At 45.8% G+C, this 15,757-nt stretch overlaps 1 protein-coding gene across 1 annotated transcript in view; it reads left to right on the forward strand.

Annotated features, from left to right (window-relative positions):
- Positions 1 to 15,757, forward strand: part of F13A1 (coagulation factor XIII A chain) — a 186,760-nt gene that overhangs the window by 139,367 nt on the left and 31,636 nt on the right. The window contains exons 10-12 of the mRNA XM_054721509.1: positions 3,816 to 3,919; positions 5,425 to 5,513; positions 11,273 to 11,426. Of these exons, the coding sequence (XP_054577484.1) occupies positions 3,816 to 3,919; positions 5,425 to 5,513; positions 11,273 to 11,426 (347 nt within the window). The remainder of the gene's footprint in view (positions 1 to 3,815; positions 3,920 to 5,424; positions 5,514 to 11,272; positions 11,427 to 15,757) is intronic.

Consider the following 15,757-nt stretch of genomic DNA (forward strand, 5'->3'; position numbering starts at 1 on the left):
CTCCTTCTTGACTGATGTGTTTCTCTACAATCATGACAATCTCTCCTAATGTAAAAATAATCAAAACAATCTTCCCTACATTGCATTCTTTCTAGCCATTGCCCTATCTTCTCTTCTTCCCTTCACAGTCTAGATCACTTTTGGCTGAGAAGTCTACACTGCACCTCTCCCCTTCCCACTCACTCCTCGTCTGGCTCTTTTCCTCACTCTCCTCCATCACCAGGGGCTTCCTCCTCATCAAATCCTGAGTGCCACATGTGAATATAAAAATTCCTCTTGGGGTTCATCTCCTGGATTTGCCACAGGCACTCAAGTTCATCATATCCTAAATGAACTTGTCACCCACCCTACACCACCCCCTTCAACACAAACCTTCTTCCCTTCCTCCTTCCTTCAGTCTTGGTAAACAGAACCATCATACTGCAAATGTGAAACTCTTCCTCAGCTCCTCTGGTTCCTTCACATCTCCATGAGACATCAGTTGAACCTCTCAGTGGCTCCTCTCCCTCTCCACTGTGAAGACCACCTCTTTAGTGAACAGATTTTTGATCCATTGCAACTATTGCACTATTTTGGTGTGTGTGTGTGGTGGGGGGTGGGGGGGGTGGGTGAGGTAACTTGACTCAATCTCCCATATTGCCTCTTCACATACCTTTCACAAAAACAGAACTGCAAATTTAACTTTCCCAAGAATAAAACCCAAATATTTAACTTGGGATAAAGGATTTCAAAATCTCATTTTTACCTATGGCATAAGTCAGCATTTAAAAGCATGGACCATGGAGTTTTATTACTAACTAGTGGCCTGGTACATGAAATTCGTGCATGGGGGGGATGTCCCTCAGCCCAACCTGCACCCTCTCCAATCTGGGACTGCCGGTAGTTGGACATCCCTCTTGCAATCTGGGACCACTGGCTCCTAACTGCTCACTTGCCTGCCTGTCTGATCGCCCCTAATCACTTTGCCTGCCAGCCTGCTCACCCCCCCCCCCAATTGCCTTCCCCTCCTGGCCTGATCACCCCTAACTGCCTCTGCCTCGGCCCTGCCACCATGGCTTTGTCCAGAAGGATGTCTGGAAGGTATCCTGGAAGGTCTCCTGGTCTAATTAACATATTACCCTTTTATTAGTATAGACTAGCTGTGTGTGACCTTGGGAAAGAATCTTAACCTCTCTGTGCTTCAGTTTCCTCCCTTGTAAACTGGGGATAATAAATAACAGTGCCCTTCTGATAGGGTGCTAGGAATATCTGATGTGTCAATATACAGAAAGGTTTTAGAATGGTGCCTGGCACTCAGTGAGTGTCATAGGTATTTGTCAGTGTTGTGATTTCCTGCCCACCTTCACCTGCCATCTCTCTTCTCTCATACACACAAATATGCAAACAAGCTTCCCTCCAACCACAGGGACAGCATACAGTTCCCCAATACACCGTGTTGGCTATTTCATGCCTCCACAACTTTGTTCTTACTCCTTTTGCTGACCTGCTAACCTTCCGGGGTCAGTTCAAATGTCACTTCTGCTGTGAGCCTTCCCATATACCCTAAGAGTTTTTCACAGAGACCAATTGCATCTCAGATGAATTTCCAGTGTAGCATGCATCACATCAATTATTTTTAAATGTCTGAGAGTTACCATTTTTGAGCACTTACCACGTGCCAGACGTAGAGTGTTTTACATGGAGTATATTGTTTAAGCCTCACAGAAACCTTATGAAATGTTTGACTAATTGGTTTACTAGTACATGTTTGCCATTTCTCCTAAGTTGTGAGGCTACTTATGAGCAAAAACTATGTCTTGATCTTTGTTGATCTCCAGTACCTAGCATGGTGCCTGACACATAATGGGTGCATAATTAAATAAATACCTCTGAATTGAGCCAATAAACGTTGAGCTGTTCTCAGAGAGACATGGGGAGATGCATGAATTACTAATGTTGAAGGACATTTAGGAAAAGGCTGGATGGTAGTTGGAGCAGAAATTCATCAGTGCTATAAACAAACTACTGCAATGACCTCCCCACCATTAACTGTTGTTCCTCTATGAGGATTTTCTGTCATGTAGTCGGGTTCATGTGCTCATTTGTTCCTGTATTGTCACATAATTTCAGGTCTTTTCAGGGACATAATAATACAATTCATGATGACATTATTTTCCATGCTCTTGTCTCCAGGGTCATATGCAAAGTTGGGGAAAGTTTTGCATGGCCCTTAGTTCATGGGTTGCCCACCTTTGTTTGATAAAGGGTAAAGAGACACTTGCCCTGATAACCTTTCCATCTTGTTGAACGGAAAATGGAAATTTGCCACAAATTATAGACAATTATAATCATGAGTTAATGTTATAGTTTCCATGGCAATGATCTAAATACAGGCATTTTATTGTTAATTGTTACAAGGAATATGCTTTTTATAAATCTAATGTACATAAATATAAAAGAAACTCAAAGATGTATTATTTTGTTTTCAATTAACTTTTCTTTCCTACCCCCTTAGCAGATAGTAATTTCTGTTTCATTAGGACATTTAGGAAAAGGCTGGATGGTAGTCGGAGCTGAAATTCATCAGTGCTATAAACAAACTGCTGCAATGACCTCCCCACCATTAACTGTTGTTCCTCTATGAGGATTTTCTGTCATGTAGTCGGAGAATAGTTAAGATCAAAACTACTTAATGCACTGATTAGAGTATCTTGTTTGCATATTTGTGTGTATGAGAGAAGAGAGATGGCAGGTTGAAGGTGGGCAGGAAATCACAACACTGACAAAGCAGAGAATAGTTAAGATCAAAACTGCTTAATGCACTGATTAGAGTATCTCTGAGGGTCCTTGAAACTGATATTAGCAGGAGAAGAGCTATGTCCAGTTATGTGAGTGCCCTTAGGGATACCCATGGGAATGGATCTGCTTTGCAAACTCAAGTCTAAAACCCCAGGACATCTCTGGAAGTCCTGGATTTAGTTTAATCTAAATCTGTGCATGGAGGAGAGGGTCCCCTTAGCCCAGCCTACACCCTCTCCAACCTGAGACCCCTCAGGGGATGTCCGACTGCCGGCCAAAACTGGCAAATGGACAACCCTCTCACAATCCTGGACTGCTGGCTCCTAACTGCTCACCAACCTGCCTGCCTGGTCACCCCTAACTGCCCCCCCTGCCAGCCTGGTTGCCCCCAACTCCCCCCCGCCCCCGCTGGCCTGGTCACCCCCAACTGCGCCCCTCGCTGGCTGGTTGCCCCTAACTGCCCACCTGGTCACCCCTAACTGACCCCTGCTGGCCTGGTCGCTCCTAACTGACCCCCTGCCAGCCTGTTTGCCCCCAAATGCCCCCCCCTCTGCTGGCCTGGTTGCCTCTAACTGCCCGCCCTGCCAGCTGGTCACCCCTCACTGCCCCTTCTGCCAGCCTTGTCACCCCCAACTGTCCCCCTGCTGGCCTGGTCACCCCCAACTGCCCCCCCTGTTGGCCTGGTCACCCCTAACCGCCCCCCATCAGCCTGGTCACCCCTAACTGCCCTCCCACCAGCCTGGCCCCCTCAACTGCCCCCCCACCAGCCTGGTCGCCCCTCACTACCCCCCCTTCTGACCTGGTCGCCCACACAGCCTGCTTGTTCAGTCGTTTGGTCATCCTTCAATAACCCCCCTGCCAGCCTGGTCACCCCATGCAGCCTATTTGGTCATCCATCTGGTTGTTTCGGTCATGAGGGCCCCTGGCTTTTTATATATATGGATGGAATATCCTCAGGATTTTGGGTGACTTTTTTTATGTTTTGGAGTATTGAGTGTGATGGGAAATTTAATCTCACTGGAGTGGTGTTTTCCAAGGAACTACCACTGCTGGAATGAAGCCTGGATGACGAGGCCTGATCTTCCCGTTGGATTTGGAGGCTGGCAGGCTGTGGACAGCACCCCCCAGGAAAACAGTGACGGTAACCTGCATCCTCTCTTGAGGGAGCTGTTTGACTGCTGATCTTCATGTTGCTTTTGTGATTGCACTTGCTGTGTGGGAAACACTCTCAGGGGAAACCCATAGCAAAAGGGTGTTCCCTGTGCTCACAGGCAGTACTAGCCACCTGCCAGTCAGGTTTTACTTCAATTCAATGGTTGCCTTTCCCTGGATTACTTTATAACTTTCAGAAAAAGAGCATAAAACTTAACATACATGATTCTTCTACTCCTGCTTTGATAAGCAGTTTTGAAGACAGGAGAAAAACATCTGTGTCAGCACTTTAGGCTGTAAAACATACCTCCACCCTCCATGGTATACAGTGGTAAGAAACATGGCAGGAGAGAAAATAAAGGACTAAAAACACTGGTGTTTTCCCAGAACCAGTTTATTTTTATATTGTATGATTTCTTTCAAAATTTGAGACTGTGGCTATTTGTTGTCTAACTTGCAAATTATGCTAAGCAAAGAGTGACAGTATGACCACCTGGATTTTTATAAACTCACATCATAAGCCTCCATTAATTTTTGATGTGGTGATAAAAGGTAGTGGCCTGGGGACATTATATTTATTTCCTCAGGTGTTGATATGAGATACTGGTGTGTGTGTGTGTGTACACATACACATAAACATTCATCATGCAATTACAAGAGAGTCATAGTGGGTTCTAAAGGAGAAAGTTCAATGCTTCCTGGTGTTTTGGATTATACAGGGTGGGGCAAAGGAGGTTTACAGCTGTTGGGATGGAAAATAATACAATAATTAATAAATAATAATAATACCAGAATAAACACCATGTTTCGCACACTCACAACTGTAAATCTATTTTTGCCCACTCTATATCTTGATGAGACTCCAGAATGACTAATAGCAAATCTCCTATTAGCTAGAGATCGCCGGTTAAAATTTAAAAACTTTGTAAATTTAAATGTGGGCCTATTGACTTCCTCGGTGCAGATGGCACATTGGTCAATGTGTGGCTAGTGTCTGAATTCTCCAGTCAAACTTGACATGTGGTTTTTTGTCTTTTTCTTTTTTCTTGTCTTTTATTTTTTATTGAATTTATTGGGGTGACACTGGTAAACAAAATTATACAGACTTCAGGTGCACAAATGTCCAAAGCACAAATCAACAACACAGCACTGAGGACATCATCACTCCCAACACTGCAGACACCCACTGTGGAAGCATAAATGTTATGTGAGCCAACAGCTTGGCACCCACTCTCGAATGTGTGTTGGTAGGTGGAAGAATAGACATGGGAATGGTGATGCCCTGCATTTTCTTTATGGCTTCAAATTTTGGATTGAGGACGAGTCTCCAATGAAACCATCCTGATTGCACACACTGGTCACCTGCCCTCTGGCATGGAAAGCATCTGGGCTAAATCAATGCCACACTTGCCTCTGCAGAGCCGCCTCAGTGTCGCACCTGTCCTGTGTCTGGACAGACGTGAAGACTCACACTCTCTCCTCTGTGTGATGCAGGGATGTACCGGTGTGGCCCGGCCTCTGTTCAAGCCATTAAGCACGGCCACGTTTGCTTCCAGTTTGATGCACCCTTCGTGTATGCAGAGGTAAGTGGGAAGCCGGGGAACGTGCTGCTTTCCTCCCCGCCTCTTAACACCTCAAACAACAGAGCCCTGGCACCGTTCCAATCAGGCTCTTCATTCTACATGCAGTTCTTAGCTAACATTTTCTTTCCTAGATGTTTTGATATTTTTCCCCCCTCCAAAGAAATTGCTTTTCTAATCATCATACTCTAGGACTAGAATGAATAACTATTATTAATATGTGAGGCCTATGTCCTTAAGAAACTTGATTCTTTATGGGAGATGGAGTCCATAAACACATCAAAAGTTAAATAATAATAGCACAAGAGATGCTATGGAACTGGCAGATGAGTTATGTAGGTGATAACTGGTCTGCATTTATATATACAGATTCATTCACTGAGAAATATGGGCTGGGAACTGAAGTAGGACACCAAAGACCATGTCTAGGGTGGGAGGGTGACATGGGGACAGACAGGAAGGACACCTTCGTGATAGCCACCAGAGGAGACGTCGGCGGCAGGAGCCCTGGGAGGAGCGTCTGGATGCTCCCTCAGGGGTTAGTGCCGGAGCTGAGTCTTGAGAGGTGATCAGCAGTTACTCAGGAAAAGAGGCTACGGAAGAAGCTGGAGGAAGGGAAGCATTTCAGGCAGAGAGGACGGCCAGTGGCATCCCAATGGTGTGTATCTATGCAGGCTCACAAAACGTGATGCTGGTGTCAGAGATGACAGCTGAAGGAACTAGACGTGAGGAATTTAGGTCCTGAGAAATGGGCTCTTCATCTTGTAAACGAGAGTCTCCACGGAGAGGACTGGGCAAAAGGCAATCGAGGGCGAAGAAGGAGGCAAGACTGGAAAATGTTTAGGGAGTACAATAAACGTAAATATTTAGACAGCGCCATCAGAAATGGGAAATGCACAAAACGAGCAGGGTATCTTCCACCACACCTCCCTTCGCAGTTGCTAGAAGCCGGGGAGAACAGGCGTTGCCGTGTTTGGATTTTATTCCCTCCTTTTCACTTTGGGATTTGAAGATTTATCCAAACCTCCCAGCTGCCATCTGAGAGTTTATGCTGCTATAAGAACCTCTTAATAGGAAATCACTCTAAAATTCACAAAGCCTTGTTTCATATTTTCATTACGCTTTATTGCTGCAAAGAAGGAGAGAGGAAGGAGCCTCCCTCCAAGAGCAAATTGCCTAATAGCTGTTAATGCAAAGCTCTTGCCATTATTAAATATAGATCGGGTGTTATGGATGACATCGGGATGTGCAGATTATAATTACTCCTCTCAACGCTGCAGACTCGTCTGACAGAGTGTACGTTTGTTGCTCTGGCACAGGCTGAGCTCCAGGGCCAAGTCATTTATAAGAGCTGTTTGAGCTGTTAACTAGGGTCTGAAGAATCTTTTCTCAAGGGAACCTAAAGTCATACCCCATGGGGGCGCCTCCATGACTCAGGCTTTGGGCCTTGTCCTCTCTTCCCACTCCCACCTCCTGACTGGGGGAATTGGCCTCTCCCTGCAGGCAGGCGGGCACCCACTGGAGTCTGCCCCTCCTTATCCCCTGGATGCTGACGTCCCTGGTCACTCCCCACTCACTTCCGGGCCAGAGCCAGCATCATGCTTACTGACTTTTTTGCTCTTCTCCTTTAGTGAAAGCAGAAGCCCAAATAAGAGGGAGCATGAGGGAAAGCATCTTACCTCTATCCCTTTTCCTCTCCTCCTCTATTTTGGAAATTTATCCTTAGCATTTACAGATTCCTTTCAAGGCTTAAAACTTACTTCTCTCCCCTGCTGCCTTCTCATGCCCTCGGTGCTGGGGTGAGTTTCTCAGTTCTGAAGGGCCCTCTGCCTTTTCTCTCCCCAAATAGTGGTGTCCTTGGGCCTCCAAAGAGGTGAGAAGGGAGCGGGACAGTCCTGGGAGTCTGCAGTCGTCTCCTGAATTCCACCGTCACTAAGCTCTCAGGAGCAGCGGCTCCTCTGCTAGCTTAGCTTCCTCTGCTTGGATCTGTATTCTCCTTCACACCATCCCACTCACACCCACACACGCGCATGCACACACATGCATGAACATGTGAACATACACGCACACACACACACGCCTGCCTCCCCTCCCCGGCACTGGGCTGGGTTTGCAGCAGTCATGACGGATCCCTCAGGGCCACAGTAACCAGCTCCTTCCCCAGCGCTGGGCCATCAGTCCTCTGTGACAAGCTGTGCAGCTGCCTCTCTGCAGATTCTTTATTCTCAATCCAAAGTTGTTTATTTTGCTACCACTTGTTAGATGCAGCCCATTTTCTGGCATCTTCTCTTCTGATCCGAAATAATTCTTTCATTCATTCAAATAACATAAAACTTGGAAATCATCTTGGCTTCTCTTTTTAACCTTCCTCGGGCATCTCGCCAGAAATACCTTTAAAAACTGTCATTCATCAACCCTGTCTATGATCCTCATCATTACCCTCTGAGCTCTGTACAGCTCTGAGCCCTGGGGAGTTGCCTGCTAATTCATCTCCCTCCTCCTCTCTTACCCCCTTTCCTATCTATTCTCCACAAATCAGCCAGAATTGTCTTTTAAAATGTAAATAAAAACCTGTCACCACCTTGCCTCCAACCATCTAACAGATTCCCATCACCCTTAAAATAAAATTGGGCCAAAACCGGTTTGGCTCAGTGGATAGAGCGTCGGCCTGGGGACTCAAGGGTCCCAGGTTCGATTCCGGTCAAGGGCATGTACCTTGGTTGTGGGCACATCCCCTGTAGGGGGTGTGCAAGAGGCAGCTGATCAATGTTTCTCTCTCATCGATGTTTCTCACTCTCTATCCCCCTCTCTTCCTCTCTGTAAAAAAATCAATAAAAATATATTTAAAAAAATAAAAATAAATAAAATAAAATTGGACATCAATCCTTACAAGGTTTGGTGTGATCTGGCCCCTGGCTTCCCCTTCACTCTCACTCCTTGCTCATTTCCCTTCAGCCACACTGACCTTCTTACTGTCCTGGAATCATCCAAACATGCTCCCGTTTCAGTCTGGACACACACCGTTCCTTTTGGTGCGAAAGCTCTTCCCCTTCTGTATGTTAGGGGGATGTTCTGCTCTCTCACTGTATCCTGGTCTCTGTTCCGGTCACCTCCTCAAAGAGGCCCTCACTCACCCCACCCCACCTGAAATATCATAGTCTGCTCTGTGCTCTGTTGTTTTTATCCTTCTATCCAGCCTTAGTGTTGATTATTTCTCTCTCTGGCTTCTCATTGCTGAAAGCAAGTTCTGGACATAGTAGTCATGAATGAATGAAGGAGTCAAGCGGGCAAGCAAACAAAAGCTGACACTGAGTACACTGCTAAGAAGAGTATCTCAGAGAGAGATTGGGGCCAAATGGCACCCCCAACCGCTAGTGGGAGATGAGGCACACAGGACCTGGCGCATGGCCAGCTGCAGGCTGCAGGAATGGTGAGCACAGGCAGATTTACAGCAGGTGGGCGGGGAAAGCTGGTGGACCAGGCAGGTACCCACTGCCTCCACGTGTCCTCAGAGGACCACCACTTTCCCTACACAGCTATGGGCCATGCAGTTATCTCCATTGGGAACCGATGAACAAAGAAAACTCTGTCCTGGGTTCTGAAGAAAGTCTCCATCCTTTGTGGTGGAGTGTGGCCTCTGGCAGCAGTGGACATGTGTTTCCACTCCACGGGCACAGGCAGGAGTTTGCAGAGAGGCCCCTGCTGCCTTCTGCCCCAACCCTCCTTTGCTGAGTCCCCGGGGGCCTGAACCTCACTCAGGCTGTGCAGGAAGTGCCTGTGCCTGTGCCTGTGCCTGTGCCTGTGCCTGACCCTGAGGCAAGTCTGTGATGTGCTGAAAATAGCACCAGATTCCACGGTGGGATGCCAGGCTCTGCATGACCACAGTCCCTTCAAATGTGGAGGAAGGACTAGGTGATCACTAAGACTCCTTCCAGTCTAAAGAAATTGGTCTTAAACATAGGGTTTTCACAAGTAGTACTGATCTAGCCCTGCGAAGACAGCGTTCTTAAACCCAGAGATCCAGTAACTTGCCCAAAGTTACACAGCCTGGGTCCTATATTTCTTCCAGCAGCCCCTGTTCTTACTATTCCACTGTAGAGATAGACAATGAAGATATTAAAATCGTTAAATATTTTGTTTATCTTGACTCAGTCATCACTTCAAATGGAGACTGAAGCCAAGAAATCAAGAGAAGGCTGAGACTCAAAGGACAGCAATGAAAGCATTAGGAAGATCACCAAGAGCACAGATGTGTCCTTAGAGACCAAGGCTAAGATCACCCACACCCTCTTATTCCCAATTACTATGTACATAGTAAGGCTGGTAGGAAAATAAAATAATTATTTATTTAAAATATGATGTTGGAGGATACCCTGGACCACAGAAAATGAACAAATGGGTTCTAGAGCAAAAATGACAAAACCAAAGCTATCCTACTTCAGGCACATCATGAGAAGGGCAGTTCTTTAAAAAAGACCGTAACTGCCCTAAATGGTTTGGCTCAGTGGATAGAGCGTTGGCCTGTGAACTCAAGGGTCCCAAGTTCGATTCTGGTCAAGGGCATGTACCTTGGTTGGGGGCACATCCTGAGTGGGGGGTGTGCAGGAGGCAGCTGATTGATGTTTCTCTCTCATCGATGTTTCTAACTCTCTATCCCTCTCCTTTCCTCTCTGTAAAAAATCAATAATATGTAATTTTTTAAAAAAAGACGATAATGCTGGAGAAAGTAGAAGGCAGTAAGAAAAGAGGGAAACCAAATATGAGATGGGCTGGCTATATAAAAAAGGCTGTAGGCATGAGTCTACAGGAGTTGAGAAGGACTGTTGAGGACAGGACATTGTGAACATCACTCATTCACAGAGTCACCAGGAGTCAGAAGTGGCTCAGTGACACATGACACACACCTGAAGTAGGTATCCCAAGGTCGGCTTAGCCATTTAACAGCATTGTGAAGTCCTCAAACGCTTCTTATCATTCTACTCTACCATCTTTGTATTGCTGGCAATGTTGCTTTTCACTGTCTCAGGATGATTAAAGCAGCTCCAAGTGTCACTTCACTTCACATGAAAACATTCAAAAGCAGAAAGAGTAGGACAAACGCTCCAAGTACTGCTCTCCTTTTATAAAAAGTCATTCCCAGAAGCCACCCAACTGAGATTCTCATTTTCCTAGAAGTAGGTCACACGGTTACTGCTAGCTTAAAAGAAGTCTGGGAAAGCAAGTACCAGACATGGTACTTTCAGTTCTCTCTTAAGAGGTGGGATTCACCAGCAAGAAAAAAGGGAAGAGCCTTTGCCGGGTGGCTCAGTTGGTTGGAGCATTGTCTTGTACACCAGAATGTTTCAGGTTCCATTGTGAGTCAGGGCACGTACCTAGGTTGTGGGTTTGATCCCTGGTCCTGGCGTGTATGGGAGTCAGTGTTACTTACTCTCTCTCTCTCTCTCTCTCTCTCTCTCTCTCTCTCTCATATCAATAAACATATCCTCAGAGTATAAAAGAAAAGAAAAAAGGGGAGAAAGAAGTGATTGATGTTTAGACAACTGAGAGTCCCACTTCTAAATATTCTTAATTAAAAATACCTGATTATTAATCTAGACTAGATTCCCATATAGAATAGCTTTTGAGTGAGTTTAGCCCTATGAATCCAGTGTTGTTGAAACATACCAACTCTAGGGGTATTAGATGACTACACCATTGAGAGGTAGAGATTTTGGTAACAAAGACACTTCATGACAGCTAATGCTCTCTTTTCCTGTTTTTAGGTCAACAGTGATCTTGTTTACATTACAGCTAAAAAAGATGGCACTCATGTGGTGGAAGCTGTTGATACCACCCACATTGGGAAGTTAATTGTGACCAAACAAATTGGAGGAGATGGCATGAAGGATATTACTGATAACTACAAATTCCAAGAAGGTAATCCTATATAATAAAGAAGTAATATACAAATTGACCCTCACACCCTCGCATAAGATGGCCACCCCCATGTGGTCAAAGATGGCCACCCCCATTTGGTCAAAGATGGCCTGCAGGGGAAGGCAGTTGCGGGAGACCAGGCCTGCAGTGCAGGGCAGTTGGGGGTGACAAGGCCTGCAGGGGAGGGCAGTTGGGGGCAACCAGGCCAGCAGGGGAGGGCATTTAGGGGTTACTAGGCAAGCAGGTGAGGGCAGTTGGTGGTGATTGGGCCAACAGGGGAGGGCAGTTTGGGGCGACCAGGCCAGCAGGGGAGGGCAGTTGGGGATGATCGGGCCAGCAGGGGAGCAATTAGCCATCAATCAGGCTGGCAGGGGAGTGGTTAGGGGCAATCAGGCAGACAGGCAGGTGAGTGGTTAGGAGCCAGCAGTCCTGGATTGTGAGAAGGATGTCCGACTGCCGGTTTAGGCCCGATTCAGGATCGGGCCTAAACCGGCAGTCAGACATCCCCTGAGTGGTCCCAGGTTGGAGAGGGTGCAGGCTGGGCTGAGGGACAACCCCCACCCCCAGTGCACAAATTTCATGCACCAGGCCTCTAGTTTACTATAATTGAATGACAATTTCTTTGCCAAAGTCCATTTTGTACTTACTAAGGTCACTATGAGATGTATCCCAGAGAATGCACTGGCATTTATAACTTATGGTAGTCAGAGCAAAAGCATAAATTCTCAGGAGTGAAAGACACATCACATCCACAATTTTTCATGGTAGTTTCATTAGTATGTTTGCTTTGATTAGAATTCACTCCACATGGCTTGTGAAATGATTTGATTTTAAGTCATATTTACTTTAACAGCATATAGAATAATGACAAAAATAATTTTAAATAATTCTATTGGAAAACATTATAATTTTAGTTCAATAACAGAAATTTAAATAACTATTCACATCTGTTTAGTACTTTATACACTATTCTTACATACATTATTCCACTGAATGATCATGGAAATCCCTTGAGGTAGATAATACAATATTAAGAGGACAGTGCAATCTTACTAGTCAGGCAATTAAGCTGAAGGCCTGTTTAAATCCTATCTAATAAAAGAGTAATATGCAAATTGACCATACATCTGCTACACCCACAAGCCACACTCACCAGCCAATCAGGAGCGAGTATGCAAATTAACCCAGCCAAGATGGCTGTGGCCACAGAGTGAGCAGGAGGCTTGGGCTTCCCCAGCAATGGAGGAAGCCAAGCTTCCTGCACACCCTGGCTGGCCCTGGACTCCACGCAAGGCTACAAAGTTTCAATTATAGAAGATAAATAAATCCCAGATACCAGGGCCTCTGCTTGGGTCGCGGCGGGGCATAGCCGATCTGCAAACCACCACAGGCCCCTTGCCCAGGCCACCCCACACCCACCCCAGCCTGATCCGGGACACCCTTCAGGGCAAACCAGCCAGCCCCCACCCATGCACCAGGCCTCTATCCTATCTAATAAAAGAGTAATATGCAAATTGACCATCACTCCAACACACAAGATGGCTGCCCCCATGTTGACACAAGATGGCCACCACAAGATAGCCAGCAGGGGAGGGCAGTTGGGAGGAACCAGGCCTGCAAGGGAGGGCAGTTGGGGGCAATCAAGCCTGCAGAGGAGGGCAGTTAGGGGTGACCAGGCTGGCAGAGGAGGGAAGTTGGGGGCAACCGGGCCTGCAGGGAAAGGCAGTTGGGCGGGACCAGGCCTGCAGGAGAGGGCAGTTAGGGGTGACCAGGCCTACAGGGGAGGGCATTTAGGGGCAATCAGGCTGGCAGGGGAGCAGTTAGGCATCAATCAGGCTGTCAGGGGAGTGGTTAGGGGGTGATCAGGCTGGCAGGCAGAAGTGGTTAGGGGCAATCAGAAAGGCAGGCAGGAGAGCAGTTGAGAGCCAGCAGTCCTGGATTGTGAGAGGGATATCCGACTGCCCATTTAGGCCCGATCTTATTGGGATCGGGCCTAAACGGACTGTTGGGCCTAAACAGGCTGTTGGACATCCCTCAAGGGGTCCCAGATTGGAGAGGGTGCAGGTTGGGCTGAGGGACACACACCCCCATGCACGAATTTTGTGCACCAGGCCTCTAGTTATAAAATAATGGCAATGTGGTTTTGTTCACTTTTTTTGTGCAGAATATTTCATATGGAGCTGTTGAGTTGGTACTAGATAAGATTGCCTACTCTGTGCCTGGAATAGTGTTTGGTGCTGGGATCATTTTAGTGAGCAGGACCCAATTTCTGTTTTCCTGGCCAAGTGACAGGATCATTATGCAGAGGGGGCTTTGATAAGAAGAAGAGGAACACTCAGTCCAACCAGGAGTTTCAGAAAAGGCAAAGCAGGGTGAGAGAAATCACATACCATAGTTAAAGCTGGCCAGGGGTTTCCACACAGTGGTAACACGACCAAATCATGAAGGTTTGAAGCACCTGGTATGCTTGGGGTCCTGCTTGCTCAGAGTGCCCAGGTGCTGAAGACAAAACTGCCCAAGGTCAGCAGTGGACAGGAAATGAAGGAACTTGGGTATCTCAATAGGAAATGAGGAGTATATTTCATAGATGATTCATCATCAGAGTTCTTAGGGGTAGCATTTATTTTAGTGAAGAGATAAAAATGATGATATTTAGCATATACCTAAATATCCATCAGTATTCCTGAAGTGCTATGGAGTGCTGAATTTCTCTGAAATATTTTAGACAGTCTCTGCACTCTTATTTACAAAAGCAATTTGCACTATAAAGAGGAAGTTTGCTGAACTGAGAACTCTTGTGCATAGTATTAGAAATTCAAAATTTCTGTCATCTGAACTAGTGAATTTTTGCTGTATTTCTAAAATGATTCATTCTTTTTTTCTGTTACATATCCTCCATTGCACAACATGGATCAAAAGATTTTTTTCTTTCTTTTTTTCCCCTAAAATGAGGGGAAGAAATAATAAATTCAAAGACATAGCAATAGAAACAATCTAAAATATGTTTTTGTGCTTAAAAAATAAGCATGATAAAACAAAACAAACAAACAATGCCCTCTTGTTATTACGTTATATGCGAAAAGGTTTGGAAAGGAAATATAAAAGTCCATAAAAAAGATAAAAGAAACTAGCTGTAATATTCATTCATTCATTCATTCAACAACTGCTATTAACCATCCCCATATTTTCAACACTGGGTACAAATAGAGACATGCATAGCCCTGCCTTCCCGTCTAGCTGGAGAGACCAGCAGGAAGCAAACCCTCACCAAGCTGTGGGATGTGTGCAGGGCACAGAGAAGGGAATCACAAGCCAGTCTCGGGGATTCTGGAGGATGTTAGTGAGGCTCACCGAGATGGAAAGATGAAAATTGGCTAGGTGAAGCATGGGGAAGGAGTTCTTTAGGAAGAGGCAGCTGGACAAGGATTGTGGATAAACTCTCCTAGTGTGGAAGAAATCCTGATCAGACAAGAAAACAAGCGGTGAGCCTACAGGGGGCTGTCCAGGCCATCAGCTGTCTTGTCTAACCTCACAGCAGAATGCCATTAGCTGTCAGCAGTGGAGGTGGCAGTGAAGTCCAAATCAAGGTCAGATGTCAAGAAAGGAAGGACCCAAAGGCAGTCTACAAAAAAGGAGTCAGGGCTTGGCCAAGGGTGGACAACAGATTAAAACAAATAAAGTGTGCCAACTCTGAATGAGGAAGACATTTGCAATCTGGGCCACAGAGTTTGGCAAGAAGGCAAGGCTCAGATAGGTGGACCATGTGGGGGTCTGGTCTAAACAGAAGTGCCCCTAAATTCCCATAGGTAGTTGTAAGAAACACCCATCTGGTTCTGGATTAGAGTTTAATCCCAGGTAGATGGATAATTGGCCTCTTAATCAAAGATGGCGTATGCATTTCAAATTCCAGCTTTGGGAATGACCGAGTGGAGTACGGTTTAGAGGAGGATGCTGAGACTGCTCTCAAATGTAGTGGGAAAGAGTGGGTGATTATCGATGTCTGTCATGGGCATCTAGGAAGGGGCAGCCAGCAGCCACGGCTGTGTATTTGCCACGCTGATTCTCATTGAATCTTTCATACAATTTCTCTATCCACAGATTCTGAGTGAGGCCACTAAAGTTTGGAGATGAGTAAAAACCTAAAAGAGGAATTATTACCATATTTAGGAATTTACTATTTTAATTAACTAAATTGTGGATAGATCATTTTTCACTTGGACAAACTAAAGCTTAACATTAATTTTATACCTTTTATACTATAAAACTTTGAAAACCAGAATCCTTAAAACTTCTTCTGGGCAATATATCTTCTTCATGATGGTATCTGGATC

Source organism: Eptesicus fuscus, chromosome 9 (genome assembly GCF_027574615.1).
Source record: "Eptesicus fuscus isolate TK198812 chromosome 9, DD_ASM_mEF_20220401, whole genome shotgun sequence".
Lineage (NCBI taxonomy): Eukaryota > Metazoa > Chordata > Mammalia > Chiroptera > Vespertilionidae > Eptesicus > Eptesicus fuscus.